Source organism: Caretta caretta, chromosome 1, assembly GCF_965140235.1.
Source record: "Caretta caretta isolate rCarCar2 chromosome 1, rCarCar1.hap1, whole genome shotgun sequence".
Taxonomy (NCBI): domain Eukaryota; kingdom Metazoa; phylum Chordata; order Testudines; family Cheloniidae; genus Caretta; species Caretta caretta.
In genome coordinates this window covers 141,224,214-141,250,843 of record NC_134206.1, presented here as the reverse complement: position 1 = coordinate 141,250,843, position 26,630 = coordinate 141,224,214, and the positions used below count along the sequence as shown (strand labels likewise).

At 42.1% G+C, this 26,630-nt stretch overlaps 1 protein-coding gene across 9 annotated transcripts in view; it reads left to right on the top strand.

Moving 5' to 3' along the window:
- The window catches only part of MAP7D2 (MAP7 domain containing 2), a 138,522-nt gene that overhangs the window by 100,541 nt on the left and 11,351 nt on the right, over positions 1 to 26,630 (top strand). For 6 of the 9 annotated variants that reach the window (XM_075131850.1, XM_075131842.1, XM_048862701.2 and 3 more), the window contains 7 exons: positions 1,447 to 1,595; positions 2,622 to 2,740; positions 17,114 to 17,349; positions 20,252 to 20,378; positions 22,771 to 22,975; positions 23,475 to 23,579; positions 25,463 to 25,516. In XM_075131850.1, the coding sequence (XP_074987951.1) occupies positions 1,447 to 1,595; positions 2,622 to 2,740; positions 17,114 to 17,349; positions 20,252 to 20,378; positions 22,771 to 22,975; positions 23,475 to 23,579; positions 25,463 to 25,516 (995 nt within the window). The remainder of the gene's footprint in view (positions 1 to 1,446; positions 1,596 to 2,621; positions 2,741 to 17,113; positions 17,350 to 20,251; positions 20,379 to 22,770; positions 22,976 to 23,474; positions 23,580 to 25,462; positions 25,517 to 26,630) is intronic. The other 3 variants (XM_075131854.1, XM_048862703.2, XM_048862700.2) reach the window with 1 other exon arrangement.

The window sequence follows — 26,630 nt, the reverse complement described above, 5'->3', positions numbered from 1 at the left end:
GTTATCCCCATATTATGTGACTCAAATGTACTCACGTTCTACACATTACCACTTAATAAAAGGATGCTCAAAGATATATTACAAAGAAAAGAGATGTTCTCTTTTTCCCCTCCACTTTTTCTTTGATATATAAAGGTAGACTCATTAAAAGATCCTCCGTTTTTTGTTTCTACATGAAAAATATTGTACTTTGGAAGTTATGATATAGAATACTTCAGCCATGAGAGAATTCCTGATTTACTGTTCACAGAGCAACTGTCTTAAGGAAAGCCAGCTCAAAATGTCCGTGTACTCTGCTCTAGATTAAAGGAGAGCTACTGAGACAAAATGAAAGTTTGTTGCTTTTTACTTCACGGAACCACAGAAAGGTGGGACTGGAAGGGACCTAAGTAGGTCATCTAGTCCAGTCCCCTGCACTGAGGCAAGACTAAATCTTTTATGGGTTCTTCATTATTTGTGTAGAAGACATCAAACATAGGGCAAAATTGTTTTTTGTTTTGCCTTTTCTCACATTCTCCCAGTTAGTATTGTTTTTTCACATGTGTGAAAGCTGTCCAACATATTGTCAAAGCAATACCAGTAAAACGTAGAATATCCTCTCTTCGCTAACCTTTTGTTCAAATTGCAGTTAAAAAAAAAAAAAGGACAAAAAAGGAGGGGGAAAAAGTGCTGTGATTGTGGTCATGATGCACATAACCAGTGAACTTTCAAATTCAAGGTTACGTGGAGTAACAATAACTGTGCGCTTAATATGTGCACCATTACAATAACTGTGCACTTAGTAATAATAACTGTGCACTTAATATGTCTCAGACAAGCTTTTTTTAGGACTCATGGGTACAGCTTTTAAAAGCGCCTGTTTGATCTAGGTGACTGAGGTCTTGTCTATGTTTGGAGCACTACAGCTGCACGGCTACTGCACTGCTGTGGTGCTTCGGTATAGACACGCACGGCTGCAGTCGGAGGGGTTCTTCCACTGGCACAGCTAGTCCGCCTCCCTGAGAGGCAGTAGTTAGGCTGACAGATAGAGACCTAGCACTGTCTACACTGACACAGCTATGGCTATCCTATTCGTCTTTTTTATGCATATTTAATAAAGGAGATCAGCCCTTTTCAGAAGAGGGGGGAAATCACGAAATCTGTATTTGCAAAGTTATTCAGAAATGTTATGGGTAAAAGAGAGAGACTTTTGTGCTCAGGTATTTTATGGGCTTTTTAAAAATGCTCTTAGTTTTATGTTAATGCTTTTAGTGAAAGCATTTTTGGTAAATGAGACCATTCTGCACACATGCAAAGGGCACAGATTTAATGTGATTTAAATATCTATTTAAATCTTTACAAATGTCGTTTGCCATGTCTCATGTTATAACAAAGTTGTGCTGTTTTTTCCTCTCCCCTACTTTGTCTGTTCCCCTTTGCTCTTGCTATTGTACTGTAACTCTTTAGTATTCCATATCTGTCCTCGTGTAGCACCAGCTAGTCCTCTTAAATCTCCCTACAAGCCTTCCCTCACCCGAAGTGCAGAAAGGAAGAAGGCGGCATCAACTTCCACTTCTGATACCATGAAAGGGGCAACTGCAGCTGAAGTTACACAGGTGGGTTTGGAACATGTTTTGATTGTGTTCCTGGACAAAGTTATGTTGCTTTTAGTTGCTGTGTTTCATTATTGTACAATATGGTTTTTGTTTGTTTGTTTTTAAGAACAGAAAGCAGAAAAACATTCATGTCCATTTGTTGGTTCCATTCACCTGCCAAGCAGCAGGTTTTTAATATCTTCCTGGAAAGCAGTGTAGCCTCTATTAACCAGAATTAGTTGGAATAACACTTCTGTATTCAGGGAATCTACATTTCTGGCAGTGAAACATGTTTTCTGGAAGTGCTGTGTCTTGGGAAACCAGTACTTCTGGGACTGAGTTTACAGCTGCATGGCAAATGGGATGTCGCCACCGTTGAGAGTGTTTGGCTAGAAATAAAACCACCCTACTAGTGAATTGGCAAATTTCCCTCCTGCTCCGGTAGCTTGCCTAATGTATTGAGAGCATCACTACTTTATACCTGTCAAGTTTCACTTCTTTCTGTATATATAATTTTAAGTGAAATTTATTCAACATTTTCACTATTAACAACTGTATATTTTCTATAGAGGCATGGAAACTGAACTTAGCCTGCATGTGCCTAGTCACTGCATAGCATCTGAGAACAAAAGCTCAACTTTTCTGCCAAATCCCTGACAGTGCCATATCTCTTGTAAAAACTGAGAGAGACAACAGGTCTGTGTAGTTGTGGAAGTCAGCAGGATTTAGACGCTTTTAAAAATTCTACCCAATGCTGTCCGGGCTCCAACGGGGGCAGTACCCTTCTGTACCGCTCCATACGATTTGTTTATAGCCTGAAAGGTATTTTTGCAGCAGCATATACTGTGTGCGCAAGACATAAAAATGTATATACAGTATTGAAGAAGATCTTGCAGTTCAATTGTATGCTGGGATTTAGAAAACGTCCATTTTATGTGAATGTTATGCAAATCTGTTTATATGTCCTTGTGTTAATAAACTATCTGTATCATTGAAGCATTGCTTTTAACTACAAGCTAAACAAAACACCTGAATTTCTTTTTCTAGACTGAAAAGATAAAGAGAGAGAAGCGATCCACAACACCTGTTTCATCATCTGGCGTGGGATCCCCACTGAGAAGATCTGATTCTCCTGCAAGCATGTCTAAAAGATCTGCATCACCAAAGTATGAATATTTTCTCATTGCTTCAGTACTTTCTAAGACTGTCCCTGTTGCCGTAGGAAAACCATTAACTGCTCAGGGGCTTCCTTAGAAATTTTGATTAAAATCCAGATTAATTTGAGTTGTCATTTTTTTATATATTATTGTGTTAATGGCTGTCTGATAACATTTCTCTTCATCTTTCTTAGTCCCACTCATGAACTGATTGGTGTTAGCCTTCCATTTGGTAGCTCATGTTAAATCTGGTTGAGTTAGCCTGTCTTTAGTTATGTAGCATAGAAATTGGGGGGGGTGTTGGGGGGGAGGGGTTAAACCCATCCTTCTCTATCTAAGAAGAAAGAAATTGGCAAGAGTACAAACACTACAGATTAGTCTAACTCCTTTTCTGATACATTTAATGTTGCAGTTTCTATTGCTGACCATGGCAGTCCAGTTCACAAACAAATTTATTACCCTTCATCTAAAGAAATTTATCCTTAACGTCCTTTTAGCTTGATCCTTTCTTTCTTTAGGTCAATGTACTATTGTGTTTGAGGTGATGACTGCCTAGAACAGTTCTGTTTTACCCATTTTTTCTGTGCCCCTTGGAACATTCATACCTCAGTCTCATCCATCTATGATATGATCTCCTTTTTCTAATTAGCACAAAGGTTTTTAACCTTGCCACATGCTGATGCCACATGAGTCCAGTTTGGCACACACCCATCTTTAACAACAATAACAAACAAAAACTCAACCCTCCCTCTCTTTCAAACTTTTTGCGTGTGGCCTCTTAACAGAAGAGTTTTGTGCATGTAAGTTTAGTGTTAGTCAGACAAAATAGTGTGGAGAATTCATGGAGACATTTCCAAAAGCAGTCTAGCCTTTGACACTGTGGCTATGTCTCTGCTACGAGCTAAGGGTGGAATTACACCTGCTTGGGTGGACACATTTGTGCGAACTCTCATGGAGCGAACATGAGTATAAACAGCACTGTAACCAGGGTGGCACCAACAGTGGGAGCGGAGGCACAGTTGAGCCATGCCGAGCGCAAATCCTCCTGAGCCATACTCAGCATGGCTCAACTCTGCCTTCACTGCCGCTACTGATGCTCCATGGCTCCTATTGCTGTTTACACTCACGAGTTAGTGCGAGTGTGTATACTTAAGCAAAGGAATCGCACCCCTGCCTTTCAGTGTAGACATAGCCTGTGTTGATGCACATCTTGTACCTTCCAGAAGACCCCTGACACTCAGCCACAAAACATTCTTAATTCATGTTTCCATCCTGGGTCACAATCAAATATCGTATTTAAATATACAGTAAAGACTTGTATGTTCCAAATGTTGGTGCCACATGAATTTGGACTGAGACAAATTCATGTAACATTGAAGAATGAAAAGGCAACTCTGCAGAGGACCCAATTTTTTAAGCATCATTTTGGACAGTTCAGGGAAAACTTCTGCTCCGTGTGTGATGGCAGTCAAAAATATAAACAAAAATTAGTTGATAGGATGTAAAATAATTCCAAAAATATTATAAAAATGATGGTATTTCTTAAATGATGGTATTCCTTAACAGTTCAATCATCCTATCTCATAGATAGATGTAAGCAGTGTCAGGATGAGCTCCACCCTGACATCTGGTGGTGAGGTGTGGCAAGTTGTGGAAAAGAACTTCAGGGGCCGATCTCATTTGCAGAGGCACACCCACCCCCCCTAGAATGAGGCCATAGCTGCCCAAATGGTCACTTTGGCTGCTGTGGGATCCCCAGTGTCTCTGTTATTGGGGTAGGAAGAATAAATTGTTATTATCCTGATTATGGGAACTGTGCTTGGAACTGTACTTGGCCTTTTGTTATGATGGAGGGACTCACCATCAACTAAGTAGCACTCGCTAGGCAAGGGTCATGGGTTCCAAAACTCTGTGAATTGAGAGAGGCTGGGGACAAGTATTAATACTTGGTGGCATGGGCCCCTTGGTGAGGGCCTTACATGCTAATTGCACTTTCTCCTCTCTTCACTGTGGAATATCAGAGCTAATTTTGATTTCATTAGAAGTCTAGTTACAAACTGCTGAGCTCACTTTGGGCTAATAGTGCACCAGTTCTGAGGCTCCCCTACTACAAGCTGAATTCACTAAAGAGCTGAACTGACTAAGAGCTGAAATCACTGAGCGTTGTGTTAAGTAGTGGGGGAGCTTGAAGATATATTGTGGAGCAGTTTGCGGGACGGCTGGAGTGCCTTGTGGACAGGCTGGTGGAGCAGTTCATAGGACAGCGGGAGCTGCTGGTGGGCCGCAGAGCGGAGCTGAGCAAAGCAGTTCGTGGGGCGGCTGGCGGAGCGGAGCGAAGGCCTATGGAGCTGTGGGGCGCTCAGCTTCAGATCATGTAAGGTGCCTCTTACCCCCGCCCCCATCTCCACCCAGGTTGGGAGGTAAAGCTCTGCAGATAAACTTTCGAACTCTGGGGCTGCCCTGACCAGGGACAGAGACTTTTGGGTCATTGGACTTTTGGGACTTTGGGTGATTTGGGGTTGCTGGACTCAAGAACCAAAGGGAAAGGGCATGCCCCAATTTGCTTGGGGTGGGTTTTTTTGCTCATGGGTTGTTATGAATCCTGTTGGTGTTTCGCCAACATAATGCCACATTGTTTCTCTCTGTTATTAAAAGGCTTTTTGCTACACTCAGACTCTGTGCTTGCGAGAGGGGAAGTATTGCCTCTTGGAGGCGCCCAGCAGGGGTGGTATATATTTGTCCCAGGTCACTGGGTGGGGGCTCGAGCCGGTTTGCATTGTGTTATTGGAATGGATCCCCTAGATATTGAACCCGGCCCTTGTTGCTGCCAACTCTGTCGGGCAGAAGGGTTACATATACAAGAAATAGAGGAGGTTCAGGAATGCGAGAGTAGCGATGTGGAAACACTTCTGGATGAGTAAACAATGAAAATGTTTAGTTTAGAGAGATGATAAATAGGAAGGGACATGATCGAGGGATACAAACTAATGAATGGTACAAAGTGGGAGAATAGTAGTACCTGATTTACCTTTTCTCATATCATGGAACAAGGGGACATTCAATGAAACTGAAAGGCACCAAACTTGTAACTGATAAAGGAAATACTTTATTTTTCAATGCCTTTAACCTATGAAACTAGTTCACATAAAAGATTGAGGCCAAGAACTTAGATATTTTTTAAAATAGACACTTATATGAATAATGAGAACATCCACAATTACATTTGGACAAAGACCTAGTGAAATGATTAAAAGAAAGAAGCTTGTTCCACTAAAAGGGCCAAGAATATTCCTGGGGGCATTCGGCACCAAAAAATTAAAAATTCTGCACACAATATTGTAAAATTCTGCAAATGTTGTCAAAATAACACCACGTAATCACACCAGTTTCAATTATTTTGATAATTTATTTCAAAATGCCTGTCAACAAATATGTCTGTAACAATACAGAGACACACACAAATTCCCCCAGCAGTAGAGTCAAAGAAACCCCTATGACAACCTAATTCCTGTTTCTCTGCACCCTCCCCCCCACCCAGAGCCCAGCCATGGTGTCAGACACCAACAACCCCTCCCCCACAGAGCCCATCCTCAGCCACCCCACCCCCCCAAGGTAATATACCTGCACCACGACCCCCAGAGCCAAGCCATGGGGTCCTCCCTTGCCTAGATACCTGAATCCCCTCCCCAGAGCCCAGCCGTGCCCCCGCCCAGCCCAGACACCGTCCCCTGCCCCAGAGCCCAGGGATCCAGAGGAAGAAACAGCTTGATGCTCAGTCCCGTGCTTGCATGGAGTTTCCTGCGTACCACTGTCTCCTTCCCTCAGGAAATGCGGGGAACTGCAGCTGCCAGGAAACCTCTAGCTACCTCTCCCAGCAGTGTCTTCTATGTGTGAGCTGGGCTCTGCAGCCCATGTCTGTGGGGGAAAGGAAATTCTGCATGCATATTAATTTCTTCAAAATTCTGCATTGCGCAGTGGTACAGAATTCCCCCAGGAGTACAAGAAGAATGAAAGAGTGATAATATGATGAGGCAAAATGGGGTATAAAGCAGATGCCAAAAGAACACTAATTAGAAGACGAGGAAGTATACAAAGTTGTGTGAAATTAGACAAGTCAGGAAATGGCATGAAGCACAGAAAAGTTTAGAATGATAATCTTACTTAATATGGAAGTCTGTTAATGGGCAGGGAAGTTGACAGAGTGGGATAGCTTGTCTAAAACAAGGAATTCTTTTTAATTTCTCAGTTGCTAGTGGATATTGATTATTTTAAGTGTTTATCGCCTTCAAGATACTTCCCCAGGTCAATAATACTTAGCACTTTTATAGCTCTCTTCATCTTCAAAGATCTTGAAAACATCAGCTAATTTTCATAACATTCCTATAAGGGTGGGTAGATAAGTATTACCCTATTTTATGGATAGACTGAGTGATTGAAGGCCACATTGGGCTTGCCTTTAGTCAACTGAGAAGTTCCACTGAAGTCAGTGGGACTCCTTGCCTGAGTAAAACAAGCAGGATTTAGCCCTAATTGACTTGCCATAAGGCATAAGCCATAGAGGGAGCCAGTGCTAGGGCCAGGAATAGAAAGCAGAAGTTTTGGCCCCAAGTCCTCTGTTCAGGCCATTAGATTATCTCTCAGATCAGTATCTAGAAGCATGTGTCTGTTTAAAATTATTGTTTCCTTGCCAGTTTTTCTCTGTTTACATTTGATCTGCCTGTCTGCACAAGTCCCCATTTCTTCTAACTTTCTTTGGGCCCAGCCATAGTCCTCCTGGGAACTGACAGGCCCCAACCTGTTCAAGCATCTGCAAATTTTCATACTTCTTAACATATTGTTTCCTGTAGGACACTTGATGTACAGTGTGTATGTATATGTGTATATATATATATATATATTTTTTTTTTTTAAAAGATGGAAAAGTGAACCCAGTGAAGGTTCTCCTTGGGTGGTTGTCTTCTTTTTCTGATCTGTGTTTGTTTACCAGTATGCTCTGGCTTCTGTTGCTCAACCAATATAGATTTTTGCTGCCAGTCAAGCTTACTAACTATGGCCCAATCCTGCAATTTGATCCATGTGGGAGGGGTTCTGTATGGGCTCAGGATCTATCTTCATGGATCAAATTGCAGGATCATGGCCATAATGGTATTGAAATCAGTTTTTTTTTTAAAGTTTTGAAAAGATCCATACAAGACCCCACTAGAAATACCCGTGTTCAGTGATTAATTCCCTGTTAACAGTTACATTTTTAGATCCATCAGTTAACCAGTTTTTAATCCATTCAGTATGCTACCTTGATTTTCAGCACAATGTTGTCTTGACTGAGGGAAGGAGAGAGATAAAGTAAAGCCACATATTAATTGTTGGATCTACAATATTTAAAGTTTACCTGCTTCAGAGATAGTCAGCTAACAGAAGGCACTGAGACACACCAGTTTCAGAGATGTGTTGACTTAACTGACGAGGATATTCAGACAAAGTAGTAAAGCCAGGTAAAGCTGTGTTGGTTCGTGCACTATTAGTAAGGCTAATATTTTGTCATGGCTATTTGTAGTAGAAATCAAGGACAGGTCATGGGCAATAAATAAAAAACCACGGAAGCCCATGATCTGTCCCTGACTTTTACTAAAAACATCCCTGACAAAATGCGGAGGGAGGAGGGTCTAGCAACCTCCCTCCTCTCCCCTCCCCACCCCGCAGCTGGGAGCTGCAAGGGATATCATTTCCCAGTGGCTGGAAGGGGTCTCCCTGCAGGACTCAGAGCTGCGGGGGTTCCCCACCACCCACGGCGGCAGGGGAGCTGTGGGGGTGGGGGATGCTGCCAGCAATGGAGGCTGGGGAGCTGTGGGGGGGGGGGCGGCCTGCCAGCCTGCAGCCACTGAACAGTTCTGTTTCAGAGTAACAGCCATGTTAGTCTGTATTCGCAAAAAGAAAAGGAGTACTCGTGGCACCTTAGAGACTAACCAATTTATTTGAGCATAAGCTTTCGTGAGCTACAGCTCATTTCATCGGATGCATCCGATGAAGTGAGCTGTAGCTCACGAAAGCTTATGCTCAAATAAATTGAACAGCTCTGGGGGTCCCTCTGCCGCCGCTGGCGATGGCTGGGAACTGTGGGGGAGGGGGTTCCGGCTGCTTGCAGCGACTGAGACACTGCAAGGGGGACCCTGCCAGCAGTGGCAGCTGGGCAGCTCAAGGGTCAACGGCAGCTGGTCAGCTGCCGGGGGTCCCACACCGTCTGTGGAAGTTGGGCTGCTGCTGCAGGGTCCCCCCCCGCCAGCAGTTGCTGGTCAGCTGCAGGGCCCCCAATGTCATGGAGGTCGTGGAAGTCACGGATTCCATGACATAATCTTAGTCTTAACTATTAGTAATGAAAGGAAGAAATGAACAATAATAGGGCAATGGGGGAAATTTGCATCCAGGCTCTTGAGAAAATATTACAAATTATGAACTGTAAAAAGCAGACATGGTAATGCTAAAGAATAGTCTGACAGCATCCTTTCAAAAAGAAAAACCTGAAAGTATGGCAGTCTCTTGGGTTTGAATTAAAGTGGACATAAAACAAACAGGATGTCTGAGCTATTCATTTCTGATTTAATATCAGCCTTCTAAACTACAGCATGGTCTTCCAATTCATGAGCTGTTGTGAATCTGGCTTTTAAAGCAACACATTGTTCTCTTCCCTACTCCCTTTAGATAAAATTGGACGTGACCTCTGACTGGCACATATTGAGAGACTTAGATTTTTTTATTTTTTTGTTCTTGTGTATTTTGAAGCCTTATGAATCTTCTGGTGCAGCAGGACATATATCTCACCTGTCCTTGCTTCAGCTAAAACAACCTCAGAACTCCTCCTGTGGAGTTTCCTGCACATTCTTCTGCCATGCTGGGGTCATCTTTTCCCCCTTAAAAGTGGCAGGTGTTGACCCACAAACACCAGTGAATCCTCAGACCCTTTGGAGGGCTTGTGCCCCTGTGTTGGTGTTTGCCCTTGCTCTGCTTCTTCTGGTGCCATGTCAGTACAGCAACAGCAAGAGTTATGCTGACAGGGTCTCCAGAACACTGCTAAAGGAAGGTTTGTCAGAACAGGGGGGAAAGGTGGGTATGTTAATTAGCCTATCAGAAAAATTCCATGCTGTAGGTGGGAGGAGAATGCCTCTTCCACAGCTGTCCCTGCTTCATGTATTTACATTCAGGTAACTTGCTGTGTTACCAATTCCTCCTGGGGTTTATTTGTCATTGATAAAGGATCCTTTTCTATATAATTTTCTTGTCTCTCTAAGCCTGATCCCATGAGTCATAAAGTACCCTAAGCTTCCATCTTCCTTCTAGGATTGCATTCCCTGTTTCTAGTTCACCAAAAAAAATAAAGAACACCACCACCACCAAACCATCAAGAAAGAAAGTGTATGGATCATGCCAAAGATTCCTTTATATATACTTTTTTCTATAATCCTATTTTCTATCCACACATTCATAGAGCCCTGCAAATCCACGGATATCTGCTTTGTATCCACAGGCCATTGTTGCGGTTCACGGCTCAGATGAGGATACAAATTTTGTATCTGTGTAAGGCTCTGCATCACACACTCACCTGAATGGAGCGGCTGTCACCCAGCCCTCAGGCTCCAGCTTGGCTCTCTGAATCACGCAGCAGCCGGCTGCGATATGTGGCAATATGGGAGGAGTTGTCCCCAGCTTGCTCAGACAGAGGAGGTGAACTACAACTCCCAGAAGGGAGAGAGCCAAACACCATTTTGAAAGAGATGTGGTTGTGCTTTTAAATTAGTGGGCAGCGACAGCAGGCACTGTGAGGAGAGTAGTTGTTGCCACTGTCTATCCTGGCCTGGTCTGTGTGTGTTAGAGCCACCGCAGCTGCGTAGGGGTGTCTGAGCCTCCCACTGGGAGGGCGGTGCTGTATATGAGGGCCCAGGATTGTAGTCTCCCTGCCTGGAGTGGTGAAGGAGGTACAGCGTGGGTGGCAGGGCAGGAGGTCTCTGGGGAGAAGTGGAGGGCAGTTGGGAAGCAGGTGCTTGGCATACCCCTGCCTCACTGCGCGGTGACCTGTGGAGCTGTTAGAGCCCTGCAAATCCGCGGATATCTGCAGGCAAGTTTTGCAGATCAGATGTGTATACAAATTTTTGTATCCACTCAGGGCTCTAGACATTTGGGTTAATCCTTTCAGTGAAGAGAAAAAAGAAGAGGAGAAAAGGAGAAACTTGCTTCAAATAATGACCCCTACTGGCATCTTGGAATAGAGGAATGCTAGAGGTGTCAATTTACGGTGCTCTTAAATGCAAAGAAAAAAACCATCAAATCAAAGCAATGTTCCTTTTTCTATATTTCTGACTGGCACCTACTGTGGGATTTGGAAACTTCAGAATGCAGATTCTTATTGCTGATATAAATTTTGTGGAACAGCTGTTCCTCTGTCACACTGCAATATTGTCATTTTTACAGTTGAGTTATAGGTTTTATTTCTGGCTTTTAGCAAGTATCAAAGCAAGTCAACCACTGTTCTCCTTTCCTCTCCTCAGACAACCACACAAGAAAATGTGGCGAGATTTATTACTCAAGTTACCATTTTAACTCACGTTTTGGCTTCAGTGTAGTATGCGGTGCCTTCTGTCCTGGTCCTCAAAGTAGATCAAGAGATTTAATTGCTCGTTACTAGGCTCCTTCCCTACCAACCTCTTTAATATAAACTTGTTGTCATCCCTTAATCAGAATACAATTACTGCTGTGGTAATGCTAAACGTGATGACTCCGCCTTAGTTATGTGACTGTTTCTCCTCCTGTCACAACACCTAAAACAGAGTTGCCAGAAATGTGTTCTGAAATGGAAAAGGTGATCCAAGAAACTGAGGTAGAGGGTGAATGCAATCTGGTTGGGAAGTAATATCCTCTGTGCAACAGAAAAGGATAGACTGAGGGATGGCTATCAGTTTTTATTTACAAATTTTTAAATAAAAAATATAGGGACGGTTTTAGCTTTAACCTTGAACATTACCGCACATGCGTGCGCGCACACGAAAGCTGAAAGGGTTTCTCTATGTAGCTGATATACTTCATTTATTTTTATTTATTTATTTTGTGTCATAGGTGTGCATGATATTTTACGTGTGAATAAAACAAGGTCATTTCCTCAAGGAAATGTTTTATGTTCTAACTCCAATGAAATTTGGACACACTCAGATAGAAGGGGAGTGCAAAGAACAAAAAGGGGAAAGTTCGGTCAATAGGCTTTGCTTGGAGAGTGGAATGTTAAAGAAGTTGTTTGGATACATAATTCCCCCTCCCCCCACTTCAGGCCTGTCTAGACTAGGGGCATATCTTTTAAAGGAACCTAAGTCCCATTTTGAAAAATGACTTTCCGTGAAAATCAGGTTCCTAAGTGCCACATTACTTCTGAAAATAGAACTTGGATATCTAAATCATGTAAGTGATTTGTAAATGTTACCCTGAGAAAATAGGTCATGTCTGAAAACATGTTTGATAACCTGATTTTAAACAAGGACTTTGCACCTAGTACAAACACAGTTTAAAAGTGTGTTAGCTGGTTGTGGCCAAGCCTGGGCTCCCCACTAGGGTCAACCATGATCAGCGAACACACTTTCAAACTGTGTCTGTGCTAGGTGCAAAGTTCAGGTTTAAAAAAAGTTAGCTCACATGTTCCTAATTGTGAATTATTTTCCTATTGTAGACATACCCTTAGAATAGTTAAATTCCTGTTGTGTGCTATTCTGAAACGCCTCACAGAAGCTGTGTTTGAAGGAGAGATTCAAATGATAGGCAGGAGCAGGGTTGTACAGCACCATAAGGATGGGAATCAGAAGTTAGGAGGTGGAAGCTGAAGGAAAGCCAGTGCAGGAATTCAAAAAGGCACATGGCACTGCTAAAGTAGCAGAACCCATGACTTTTTCAGCATAAGGAGAGGCTGGAGCAGAATGCCATGAAGGAGAGGTTGTACTAATCAAAGTGGTAGATGACCCTTGTCCATGCTTGGTTTTTTTGTCACTGCTAAAGGATTACTTAGTTTACTTAACAGTCTTTTTAATTAGAATGAAGAGGAGCAGTTTATTTTATAGATATTAAAAATCAAATTGCAGGATTAATTACCAGGCTATATGTGGAGGGAGAAGAGATAGGAGTTGCATGACACCAAGATTGCAATACTGGAGGATGTGGGGAAAATAATACAATTATTAACAGTGGAAAAGGAAGAGTCTGGGAGGGGAAGTCCAATTGAATTCATATATAATTACTCACTGAGAGATACATTTTCAAAGAGATTTAAATGTTTGTGCAGTCACTTGTGCGTGCAAAAGACAAATTTGTTCATACAAAATTGGGTAGTTCCAGTTTTACATACAAAAATTTGGGCCCAGGGTTTTAAGTGCAAATTTGTATGAACAGAACCATAGTACATAGAAACTTTGTCATTTCATTCTGTTTGTACGCAGTGGTATTGCAGATTTTGCAAGGCTGTATAGCCGTCCACACCATTCTGCAATGCCAAGTTTTTGTGCACATTTCCTTTGTCGAATGAATGGCTCAGTAGGATAGGTCGGAAGGAGAGATGACAATGTGCATATCTCTTAATTGCTGCTTCTTATGGTGGGGTTCACTTAGGGTTAACTGTAAATTCCTCACCTATTTCTGGATACATTTTCTAAATATAGTAATTGTAAATATACAATAGTAATCCAATAGAAAGTCTTGCAGGTAAAATTGCCTAATTTCAAATTTACTTTGTATTTATGGAGTGGATAAGGAGAAACTTAAAGGTTGAGTCAGGCAAAAATTTATATAGAGTGTTTATCTAATGCTCCTCGTTAAATATTAAGTAGAGTCTTCAAAGATGTTTGATAGTTTACTTCTAAAGTAAAGCAAAGGTTACAAAAAAAGGACTTTGCTCTTTGTAACTTTCTGTCAACTTGCCAAGTCTTTCAATAAGACAATCCTTCCTTGACTAGTTTCAGAGTAACAGCCGTGTTAGTCTGTATTCACAAAAAGAAAAGGAGTACTTGTGGCACCTTAGAGACTAACCAATTTATTTGAGCATAAGCTTTCGTGAGCTACAGCTCACTTCATCGGATCTGATGAAGTGAGCTGTAGCTCACGAAAGCTTATGCTGAAATAAATTGGTTAGTTTCTAAGGTGCCACAAGTACTCCTTTTCTTCTTCCTTGACTAGTTAAATTAAGACATTTGAGAGGGAAAAGAATTGAGAGGTAAAAAAGCAGAAATGTACCCATGCTCAGCTGTGCCAAGAACAGGCGACTGTGCCCACAGATCCTAGCAGTGGATGTGCATGAGGAGGCACTGTCTGCACAGGTTCCCATTTCCTCTCACCCCTGGAGAATCCTCCCCAAGCCTTCGGCCTTCTGACTCCATGAGCTTGTAGGAGAGGAGGGCCTTCTAGAGTCTCTTTCTCACTCCCTCCTTCTCCAGACAAATGTTTCTACAGTCAGACTAGAGGAGATGCCATGCTTTGACCCCCAGAAAATTATTCCTATAAACTTAAGGGGCTAGTTGAGAAGATAGAGAAATCTGTCCCTCCTCAGATTGAAAAGTTAGTCTAACCGAGTGAAAAGAAAAGGAGACAAACACCTACAAGATCTCTATCAAGCGTTCTTAAACTACAATACCCACCTGCTGAAGTGAAGAAACAGATTGGCAGAGCCAGAAGAGTACCTAGAAGTCACCTACTACAGGACTGGCCCAACAAAGAGAAATAACAGAACGTCACTAGCCATCACCTTCAGCCCCCAACTAAAACCTCTCCAACGCATCATCAAGGATCTACAACCTATCCTGAAGGATGACCCATCACTCTCACAGATCTTGGGAGACAGGCCAGTCCTTGCTTACAGACAGCCCCCCAACCTGAAGCAAATACTCACCAGCAACCACACGCCACACAACAAAAATACTAACCCAGGGACCTTTCCTTGCAACAAAGCCCGTTGCCAACTGTGTCCACATATCTATTCAGGGGACACCATCACAGGGCCTAATCACATCAGCCACACTATCAGAGGCTCATTCACCTGCACATCTACCAATGTGATATATGCCATCATGTGCCAGCAATGCCCCTCTGCCATGTACAGTGGCCAAACTGGACAGTCTCTACGTAAAAGAATAAATGGACACAAATCAGACGTCAAGAATTATAACATTCAGAAACGAGTCGGAGAACACTTCAGTCTCTTTGGTCGCTTGATTACAGACCTAAAAGTGGCAATTCTTCAACAAAAAAACTTCAAAAACAGACTCCAGCGAGAGACTGCTGAATTGGAATTATTTACAACCTGGATACAATTAAGTTAGGCTTGAATAAAGACTGGGAGTGGATGTGTCATTACACAAAGTAAAACTATTTCCCCTTGTTTATTTCCCCTCCTACTGTTCTTGTAAAGTGCTGGAAATGGCCCACCTTGATTATCACTACAGAAGGTTCCCCCTGCTCTCCTGCTGGTAATAGCTCACCTTTCCTGATCACTCTTGTTACAGTCTGTATGGTAACACCCATTGTTTCATGTTCTCTGTGTATATAAAATCTCCCCACTATATTTTGCATTGTATGCATCCGATGAATTGAGCTGTAGCTCACGAAAGCTTATGCTCTAATAAATTTGTTAGTCTCTAAGGTGCCACAAGTACTCCTTTTCTTTTTACAGATACAGACTAACACGGCTGCTACTTTGAAATCTAACCTAGTGATGTCTGTTGAATTATTTGCTATGTTCAAGATGATTATGCAAAATCTGGACTGTAATTTGTATGGGAGGGGTAGGCGTGGTATTCCAAAACTGCATTGTACTGATCTTCCCAGAGCTTTAACTAGTTAATCAAGTTATTTCCACATATCAGTGTTCATATTCTCTCTCTCTCTCTCTCTCTCTCTCTCTCTCTCTCTCTGAAAAAACAACCCTTGTATTCTTAGGGTCCAATACTCCCTTAAGTGTGAGTAATCCATGCAGGGGAATAGAAACTCAGTGAAAACAGTTTCCTTCTGATCCTTTATTTGGGGGCTCAGGGCTGTCTATCCCCAAATCCATGGATCTTGGGGAATCTGAGAGACCCAAGGGCCATTGGCATAATGGCTTTTTGTCTCCACACTGCTGTATTGCCTCAGCACTGCTGTCCAGCCTCCCTGCAGCTCCTCTTCTTCCCTGGATTGCACTGCTCCAGATTAGCTGACTTGGGTCTGAGAGTGGCCTTTAAAGATGACAATAATGCAACTAATGGTGCAAAACAACATGAGGGAAAGAAACTTTTCCTGGTGATCAATTTATGACCTGAAACATGGAGATAATAACCCCTAAAACTTTCTATCTTGGCTAGTGCAGTTCAAGATCCTATTCTTATAGTAGTGTCTGATCACTTCAGGCTGCAGATACATTTGCATAAAGGTGTCCATTTAACCCATTTATTTTCAGTTATTCATAACTTGTTGAAATTTGCGATGTGTGGTAGCTCCCTGAATAAGGTTATAGAAAACATTATACTATGGTACAGGAAATTGTATATTCTATTATGTTATATGAAAAATGTGATTATGTAATTAAAATTGTATCATAATTGCATAGCCTCAAGGGTGCAAAGTGAATATATATATTCATATATATATATGCTCTCTTAATATAGATATTTTTAATATGGAGTTCATATAATTTATATTTTTTGAAAGATAATAAACCGTTTGCATCAGTATTCTAAGGCAGAGAATTGTACAGGATTTTTTGTCAACTTTACAAGTATTTAAAGTATTTAGCACATTATTGATGCTATATAAATAACAGATAGTATTTCCTCTTATCCATGTTTGTTTCCTTGTAATCTCTGTTCTTTAATATGTGCATATTTTTAAGGAAATAGCATAAAAATCACACCTTGGACAGAGTGTTATGATAAGCTATCTATGGCATGTGCTTACCCAAAATCCATTATCAGCACCATTGCCACTGCTTACACAGTGCAACAAAAAAATTTCTAATACCTGAGTTTTCAGTGTCCAGTTTATGATAGGGATGATGCTGATCGAAGCACTTAATGAGTGATCGGGATCAAACCTGGCCTGCTCCAGGTAAATCTTTAGACATGTGGGGTGGGGCGTGTACGTATGTATATATAATAAATTCAATAAATTCAAGCCAGTAAGTTACATACTCTTCTATTTCTATACCTATATATAAACACACTCTCCTTATCACTAACATTTCATTTCCTTGATAGTCTGAGCTACTGTGTCAAAGCCTACAAGAAAGGAGTAGCAAATATCTGTTAAGATAGAACTTCATACTAAATCACATATAATTTATGGTGTGTGTGACTTTCTTTCCCTTTCTTCCTCCCTCTCCCTCCCCAACCCCAGGACAGTTACAAAGACGTATCCACAGTCTCCTAAAAACGTTAAACAATATCCTGCATCTCCTGTGAAGCACCGTGTCACCTCTAATCTCAACCAGGAGACTCCTAAAAAGAAAGCAGACAAGGAGAAAGAGAACACCACTAGCCACAAACCCCAGCTATCTTCCACTGAGGAGGAGGTGGGCCAAGCAGTTGCTGAGAAACATGTGCCTTCTGCAGGAAAGACTGAAAGTGGTGAAGGTGGGTTTTGCTGCAAGGATCTATCTAAAGCTGCTGCTGGTACATGATACTTTTAAACAAGGGCATTTCTTTCTTTTCCTAAAGCTACTTGTAAATCTGAAGTTTGGAGTATCTATTGAGATCACTAGTTATATAATTTCCACTGTAGCGACGTGGATAAACTCTTAATGATAAAAATGCAATATGAGGTGGCCAAACTGAGGATTCCCATCACTGAATCTCATGGACCAAGGTTTTCAAAAATAAGAGCCTGAAGTTAGCCATTGTCATCAAGGGTGCATGGTTCTGAAAATCAGGTCACCTTATTTAGATGCCCAAGTGTGGATTTAGAAGCCTAGTCTAGGCTTTTTTTTAATTATTATTATTATAATCTTGCCACTTTTGGATTAAAACTTTTTTCTTTACTATTCTCTTCATATCAAAATGGTCAGTTAAACATCCCCTTTTTTTTTTCCATTTTTGTTTTTCATGCTAACAAGGTGCTTCGGCTTCAGCTGTGCTAATCATTTGAAGTCAATGGTCCTTGGAAAAATGAGCTCCTTGATCACTCCTTACACTTCAGACAGGTTTTCAGAACTTACCTTTATTCTGTCTGGTACTTCCCTGAAGTACTGGGCTCTGCCTGAGCAGGATCAGGGTCCATTTAGCTCGACAGTGGATGCCACTTCAAAATATTGCCTACTTCTTTCTTTTAAGATACTACTCAATCTCTACAGCAGTTGTGACCTAAAATACTTCACCACACAATGAAGTTATTTTTATATTAATCTTATTTCTATGTCTGTGTCAGCCTCTTTAAAGTGCCTGGTACTTTATAGACATGCACAAAATAAAGACCCCACCCTAAGACTTTTCCAGTGCATGAGGGATATAAAAAAGTACTTGTGAGGTGGATATGGGGGAAAGGGAAACAGTAGGCTACTGCGAAAAGATAACATGCTTATTGACAGGTTTCAGAGTAACAGCCATGTTAGTCTGTATTCGCAAAAAGAAAAGAAGTACTTGTGGCACCTTAGAGACTAACCAATTTATCTGAGCATGAGCTTTCGTGAGCTACAGCTCACTTCATCGGATACATACTGTGGAAACTGCAGAAGACATTATATACACAGAGACCATGAAACAATACCTCCTCCCACCCCACTCTCCTGCTGGTAATAGCTTATCTAAAGTGATCATCAAGTTGGGCCATTTCCAGCACAAATCCAGGTTTTCTCACCCTCCACGCCCCCCCCCCCCACAAACCCACTCTCCTGCTCGTAATAGCCCATCCAAAGTGACCACTCTCTTTAAAATGTGTATGATAATCAAGGTGGGCCATTTCCAGCACAAATCCAGGTTTTCTCACCCCCCCACCCTTCTCCAAAAACCACACACACAAACTCACTCTCCTGCTGGCAATAGCTCATCCAAACTGACCACTCTCCTTACAATGTGCATGATAATCAAGGTGGGCCATTTCCAGCATAAATCCAAGTTTAACCAGAACGTCGGGGGCGGGGAGGGGGGGGGTAGAAAAAAAACAAGGGGAAATAGGCTACCTTGCATAATGACTTAGCCACTCCCAGTCTCTATTTAAGCCTAAATTAATAGTATCCAATTTGCAAATGAATTCCAATTCAGCAGTTTCTCGCTGGAGTCTGGATTTGAAGTTTTTTTGTTGTAAGATAGCGACCTTATTGGGGATAGTGTTCTTGACAGCTTTTGGTCCATCTTTGTGTGGAATGTTGGTGTAGAGGGCTTCTACATCCATAGTGGCCAAGATGGTGTTATCAGGAAGATCACCGATGGATTGTATATGATGGCATATATCCACCAATGTGATATATGCCATCATGTGCCAGCAATGCCCCTCTGCCATGTACATTGGTCAGACTGGACAGTCTCTACGTAAAAGAATAAATGGACACAAATCAGATGTCAAGAATTATAACATTCATAAACCAGTCGGAGAACACTTCAATCTCTCTGGTCACGCAATCACAGACATGAAGGTCGCTATCTTACAACAAAAAAACTTCAAATCCAGACTCCAGCGAGAAACTGCTGAATTGGAATTCATTTGCAAATTGGATACTATTAATTTAGGCTTAAATAGAGACTGGGAGTGGCTAAGTCATTATGCAAGGTAGCCTATTTCCCCTTGTTTTTTTCTACCCCCACCCCCGACGTTCTGGTTAAACTTGGATTTATGCTGGAAATGGCCCACCTTGATTATCATGCACATTGTAAGGAGAGTGGTCAGTTTGGATGAGCTATTGCCAGCAGGAGAGTGAGTTTGTGTGTGTGTGTTTTTTTGAAAAAAGGGGGTGGGGGGGTGAGAGAATCTGTATTTGTGCTGGAAATGGCCCACCTTGATTTTCATACACATTGTGAGGAGAGTGGTCACTTTGGATAAGCTATTACCAGCAGGAGAGTGAGTTTGTGTGTGTGGTTTTTGGAGAAGGGTGGGGGGGTGAGAACCTGGATTTGTGCTGGAAATGGCCCACCTTGATTATCATACACATTTTAAAGAGAGTGGTCACTTTGGATGGGCTATTACGAGCAGGAGAGTGGGTTTGTGGGGGGGGGGGGGCGCGGAGCGTGAGAAAACCTGGATTTGTGCTGGAAATGGCCCAACTTGATGATCACTTTAGATAAGCTATTACCAGCAGGAGAGTGGGGTGGGAGGAGGTATTGTTTCATGGTCTTTGTGTATATAATGTCTTCTGCAGTTTCCACAGTATGCATCCGATGAAGTGAGCTGTAGCTCACGAAAGCTCATGCTCAAATAAATTGGTTAGTCTCTAAGGTGCCACAAGTACTCCTTTTCTTCATGCTTATTGAATACATGTTATAAAGTATAATATGTATGTACTGTGCTGCTTTTTTCATTTCCTGACGAATCACAATGCTCCACCAGGGAAGCTCACAGCAGGAACTACTGATGCAGAAGAAGCTACAAAAATTCTGGCAGAGAAAAGACGGCAGGCTCGTCTGCTGAAAGAACAAGAAGAACAGGAGAGACAGGAGAGAGAAGAGCGGGAAAGGTATTTGCTGTCTTTTTTTTTTTTTTTAAGAAGAAAACCGTGGTGGTCGTCATTAGCACCCCGACATGTAAGGTCAGTGGCCCATTATAAAAAAAGTACTGTACAAAGGGAACGCTGACAGACCCTGTTCGTTGGTGGGCGGGATCAAACCTGGGACCTCTGGAGCTTAGTGCAGGAGCCTCTAAAGCCAACTGACTCCTAGCTAAGGCTATAGAGCAGAGCCTCTGTCTCTTTCTTGTTCTTTCTCTTTCTCTCTTTCTCTTCCTTCTTCCCCCTTCCCCCCGCCCCCGCTAGATGGCACAGAACACCAAACCTAGGGGGTGTGTGGGTTACACAAACACATAGTAATAGAGAGAATCCCTAAGAGCTTATCTGTTATGGGAGCTCAGTACTTTTGAAAATCAAGCCAGCTACTCAGGAGCCTAAACTTAGGCCCTCATGTTTTTAAAAATTTGACTTAAATAACTAATTACTCAAGTCTTTTTATATCGAGTGCAATAGAAACGTGTGTTTTTATCCCTGTAGAAGGCCGGTGGCTTCTCACTCTTTCCCCACTTTACCCTCCCACACATCTAAAGTGTCTATCCTTCTGGCCCTAGAGGACTGAATGGAATTTAATTCAGAGCTTGTCATTTCTCCTTCACAATTGATAGGAGTCCCTGTCCCATATCACAGTGTAGTACTAGATCCTTTCCCTCACCTCTTTCCCTGTGGCTAAGGGAGTATGAAGATACTGCAGTGCTCTCAGCTCATTCTAGCCTGAACTGATAGTTTTATTTACAGATCAACTACCATGCAGTCCACTCCTACCTCCTGCTTCCTTACTGAGCTGTTAAGCACCCCGTGGTCCCTAGGCTGCCTGGCTAAAATTGCACCGGGGAGAGAGAGCTCCAAGGACAGCCATGGAGCCCAAGGACCATGAGAGGCTTAGCACTGTATGGAAGGGTTAGCTTCCAACTATACTGACCTCCTTAAGGTTTTATGTGTACAGATGCAACGTAGTGTGCAATCTCTCCTGTTAAGTGCCTCAAACTTTATACATGTAAAATTTGAAGTGTTGAGGCACTAAACTTGGCTGATTTTTTTAAGCCAGTTTACTTGTAAAAGTACAAAACTTTAAGTAATTCAAAAGCTAGGAGTTTTACCCCCTAGTCCAGGTGCTCTGTGGGGCTAATAGACATGAGCTTCTGTACTCCTGACCCCCTTAGCTCTTATGAGGTCATGTTTCTGACCTCATGTCATGAGGTATTGTTTCTGGACACATGCACTCATGAATTGAGCAGGACACACAAGTGAATTAAAACAGAAACAGGGATGGATTTAAGCAGCAGGCCACAACTTTATTGACTTAACACTGGGGAAGGGCATTATGTGTGTCCCACCCATCATACCACACATTTAACTCAGCAGTTGCAGGTCTCACATCATATAATCAATAGCTGGGGAGAGAACCTGCTCAGACTACCCCAACGACATAGCCCACTTCTGAATCTCTCACCCTCTCCCCCCGAGGGGATTAGATGATACTGAAGGTTTGGTCTGCAAAGATTTTAGATCTTCCCTTTTCCCAGAGATGCAAGGGCCACCAGCAAAATCCCAGGTGTCTCTTACCTCAGGAAGCTGGCTCTTTTAGCCTTTCACCACACTGGACACCAGCTGAAAATTGTGACAAACTAACCGTTCCTATAAATTGCTAATATTAAAATTCCAAATCCTATTTCTTTTAATCTAACTCCATGATGCTGTGAGGCGGGTGAAAAGATTGAACCACTGGGCCTCAGTCAGTTTGGCCCAATGGGAAAAATTCTTTCCTGATCCCAAAATGGGACCTGTCAGACCCTCAGCATCGCAAATACACAGTTTAGAAAGCTTATGAAGGAGGCATTGTCAGGTATGTGCTTTCCCTTCCTTCTGGGGCTGTCTCTCACTATTTTCACCAAGGGAGGGCATTTGTATGTTCAAAAATAACTGTATTCCTCAGGTGGACTGGAGTGAGGTGAGCCTATCATAAGGCAAAAGTGGGAATAAGGGTCCTTTTAACTACTCAGAGCTTGAAAAATGTTAGTTCTACATACTGTAGTTGAAATTACAAACACATTTCTTGTTCTGTCCCACTTTAGTCACATCAATGTTCAAAGGGAAATGTTATCCCTGCAAAACATTAGATGGGGTGAAAATAAGGCTTAGAATGGAAGCTTGGTTGCAACTTGAACTATGGAGTTGTGGCCAGTCCCTCCATTGTGTCAGAGCCCATTCCATACAAATGTATGTAGAAGCATATATTCGCAGCCAAATTGCATTCTGTACATACAGTGTATGCATTCTGTGCGCCTTTGAGTTCTGTGTTAAACGAAGTGCAACATGTGCTGCATTTTTAAATGTGTTTTTGAAGGCTAGAGAGAGAGGAGCTGAAAAGAAAGGCAGAAGAAGAGAGAATTCACCTAGAAGAAGAAGCTCGTAAGAGAGAGGAGGAAAGAAGGCGTGAAGAGGAAGAGGCTAGGAGAAAAGCAGAAGAGGATGCCAGAAGGAGAGCTGAGGAAGAAAAAATGCTAAAAGAAAAGCAAGAAAAAGAACTGCAGGCCAAGCTTGAAAAACAGGTACAAGATACCTCTTGCAAGAATTCCTGTTAAAGGAGCAGAAATCTAAAATACAATCTGCCTACAGGCAATGGGCCTGATTTTCAGATGTTCTGAGAACAGCAACTCCAGCTGAATCACTGGAAACTTGGTGTGCTCATCATTTCAGAAAATTGGGGCCCCATCTTTATTTATGAACGTTATAAAAAGCTACTAGTGTGGAAAAGTTATTGAAGACCACTTAATAGCTTAGAGTCCATTGCTTCTCAGATGAGGTGGAAAGCAGAGGGACACTGTAGTGAAGATAAAATGTAATCTAGAAATTTCTTCAGTGATTCCTTTTAAAATGGAACATGCAGTTTAATGAAACTGAAAACTCTTCCTCTTCCTCTTTTGTAAGATGCTTGCTGATGGAGATATGCCAATAATGCATACCTGGCAGGCTATGCAAGATTTTATAGAATCTGATAACTTGTCTAAAATAAATAACGCTCTACCTTAACTTACACATTTTAATTAGAGAGAAGAAGCTGAAGCAAAGGCCCGAGAGGCAGCTGAACACATGCGGCTGGAAAGGGAACAAATCATGCAGCAGATTGAGCAAGAAAGACTGGAGAGAAAGAAGGTAGATGTTCATCTCCAATTTAAAAGAACTAGTACCTTTGTTATTTTATATACATAAATCCAGAAACCTGCCCCGAAATATCCGAAGCAAACATTCAGTTGAGTAGGCAGAGTTCACGGGTTGTTGGTTTTTTTTAAACCTAATCCATATTAACTGGATTTTAACATATTAACATATTTTAACATATTAACATATTTCAACCTGGAGAAATATGTACCTCAGAGTTTGTAGCAAACTTATTAGTTGTTTTTTTATTATTATTTTTAATTCATAAATATTATGGCGGTGCCTACGTGTCCACTGAGAATGGGGCCCAATTGTTCTAGGCACTGTATAAACAAAGTATTGGAGTGTTCCTGCCCTGAGGAGCGTACAAGACAAAGGGTAGGAGAATGGATATAAATGGACAAGACAAAGGGTAGGAGAAGAGGGTATAACATACAAGCGGAGTGGTGGTTACCACTCAAATTTATAAGTCACAGAAAGTTAAAAACAGTAATAGGGGTGTGTTTGCGTTAAATAAATATGCAGTTTTTAATTGAGAAAGTGGATTTGAACTCTGCAGAAAAAAAGAGTATGTTATCCAGTTGGAAAAAGCATTCTCCTCCCACCCTACTCTGAGAGGATGGAGGAGCAACAGCAGAGCCACTCTGTCCACTACTGCAGCTGTTTCCCTCATGTAAGGAAATGGCTGGCGGTTTCATGTAACTCCATATCCACACCGTGCAAAGCATCCATGTAGTGCATAGTCACACTGCATGCCTGTGGGTGGCCGGACAGAATTTCCCCCAGATTTGTAGAAATCTTTGTCTTTAGCTTAGTTAAGAGATGCCTGGAAAGGTGTTATAAAAGCCTTCCCTTTTGTGTGTTTTCTTCCAGTTTCATTCCAAATTATTAGTCTTGGAGGGTGGAGGGGTTTAACTTTAGTAGGGTCAACCACTTGAACATTGGAACACAAGAACTAGAAGTGATGTCTTTAAATCTAAAATAGTTTACTTTAAGTATATAACTCTCTGGGCAAAGACATAATGCATTTGATGAATTAACAAGAAGAAAAAATGGATTTTACAGCTGTATCTGACACATTTCTGACAGGAGTAACTTTACATGTTTTGTTCTCCCCTGCCCCCAAAATAAACAAAATTGGTACAACTATATAATAGTGTTTCATTTTAAATAGCAAATGGATTGCAATACTAGAGGACTACTGCTGACTTTGTGGTCTGAAGAAGCAGTAGTTAGACACTTGAGCAATTAGTATTCAGCTGACAAATTTTTCATTCAGGAACTGGGCACAGGGAGCTCATAATCACAAACCTTTTTATTTATTTTTTATCTACTAATTTGCACCTGGTGAGAAATTCAGTTTGTTGGAATTGTGATTGCATAGAGAGGTCCCTTCTCTTCTTCCCTTCTTCTTCTCTGGGTACATCTACACTGCAATAAAAATCCCACAGCACCGAGTCTTAGAACCTGGATGAATTGACTTGGGTTCACAGGGACTTGGGCTGCAGGGCCAGAAATTACAGTGTATGCCTTCGGGCTGGAGCTCATCCTCTGAGACTCACCCCCCCCGCCCTTTTGGGGTCTTAGAGCCTGGGGTCCTGCCTGAGCTCAAACACCGGCACTGCCATTTTTAGCCATGTAAATCCAATTCAGCTAACCTAGGCCAACCACAACCATGCTGCAGGTCTTTTATTGCAGTGTAGATGTACCTTCTGTCATCTTTTTCCTTTCTAGTGAGGGCAGAGATAGGTTTGTGACACCAGAGTTAAATCAACCTTTCCTGCTACCCATTACCAATCCCATGAGTCCTCTCTCCCAGCTACATAGCATGTCTGCCTTGTAACCTTCTGATGTGATTGATTTACATTGCTTTCTAGCGAATAGATGAAATAATGAAGAGAACAAGAAAGAGTGAAACACCAGAAGTAAAGGTATGGAACAGAGTGCCCGCCCCACACCCCACTCCCCAGATATTTCCCGTATGGGTTGCAGAGGAGGAGCACTGTAGGGTTGCTCCCTGCAGAATAAATGCTTTGACTAGAAATGCTCTATTCGTATTCTTTCAATACATTTTAGAATTAAGAGCCACTATAGTCGTGGCAGCACCATGAGGTCAGTACTACGCTCTGAGGCAGTGGAGGGGGTGAGCCGTGTATATTGTTCAGAACTGTAGTGCTGAGAATTGGTATCTTTATGACTTTTGCCTATGCAATGAACCTCCTCCATTTTGATGATGATCAGTTAATCGGTCATAGAGCTCTTGTGCTCCTCCATGTTAATTCTGATCACGGGGCAGGATTAACAGCAGAGGTGCCTGATGATGCACCAGCACTTAATGGACAGAGGTAAAGTATTGGACTCTCACTTCAGACTTTTACTTCATAAAATGTTCTTTTAGTTTTCTTTAAAAAGACAAAACCAGAAAAATCCTCTCTCCCTTCCACATTTCTCTAAAAGCTACCAGACATTAGGCAAATGAGGGGAGGAACAAATGGGAGTCATGACTCCTTTAAGGGTTTCCCTCCTTTGCGTTGAGGAGGCAGAAGGGGGACCTCATCTGAGCTAGGGGAGGACTGGAAATGGCACAGGTGGGCCACTAATCCATGGGCGCCTTGGGGAGGGAGGAGGTTTTTGAGTGCAATCCCTGACCAGTAAGGGGGTGTGCCACGATCTGCCCAGTGACCCTGTGTGCCTGCAAGCATGTCCTGAGTATCTATGTGGTAAGCAGCCCTGGTTCAGCAACTGACTCCAACTGCCTGCTTGTTTCACCACAGCCACACACTGGTCTCTAGCAGCCTTGGTTACTGCTAGCCAAGTGACCCTAACACACCCCCAGTCCCAAATTTCTCCAAAACTGTCTACCCTGAAGTGTCCTGCCTTCTTCTGGAACACTCAGAGAAATAATATAGTTCGTTTGCTCATTCAAAGAGACAAAAGCCGATTAGAGCTTTTTACCTTAACTGGGGTAAATACACCCTTCCCTTCAAGCATACCACTGAGGAGTTGTTGGGGTTTTTTTTGTAAAAATAAAACAAGGGTATTAAC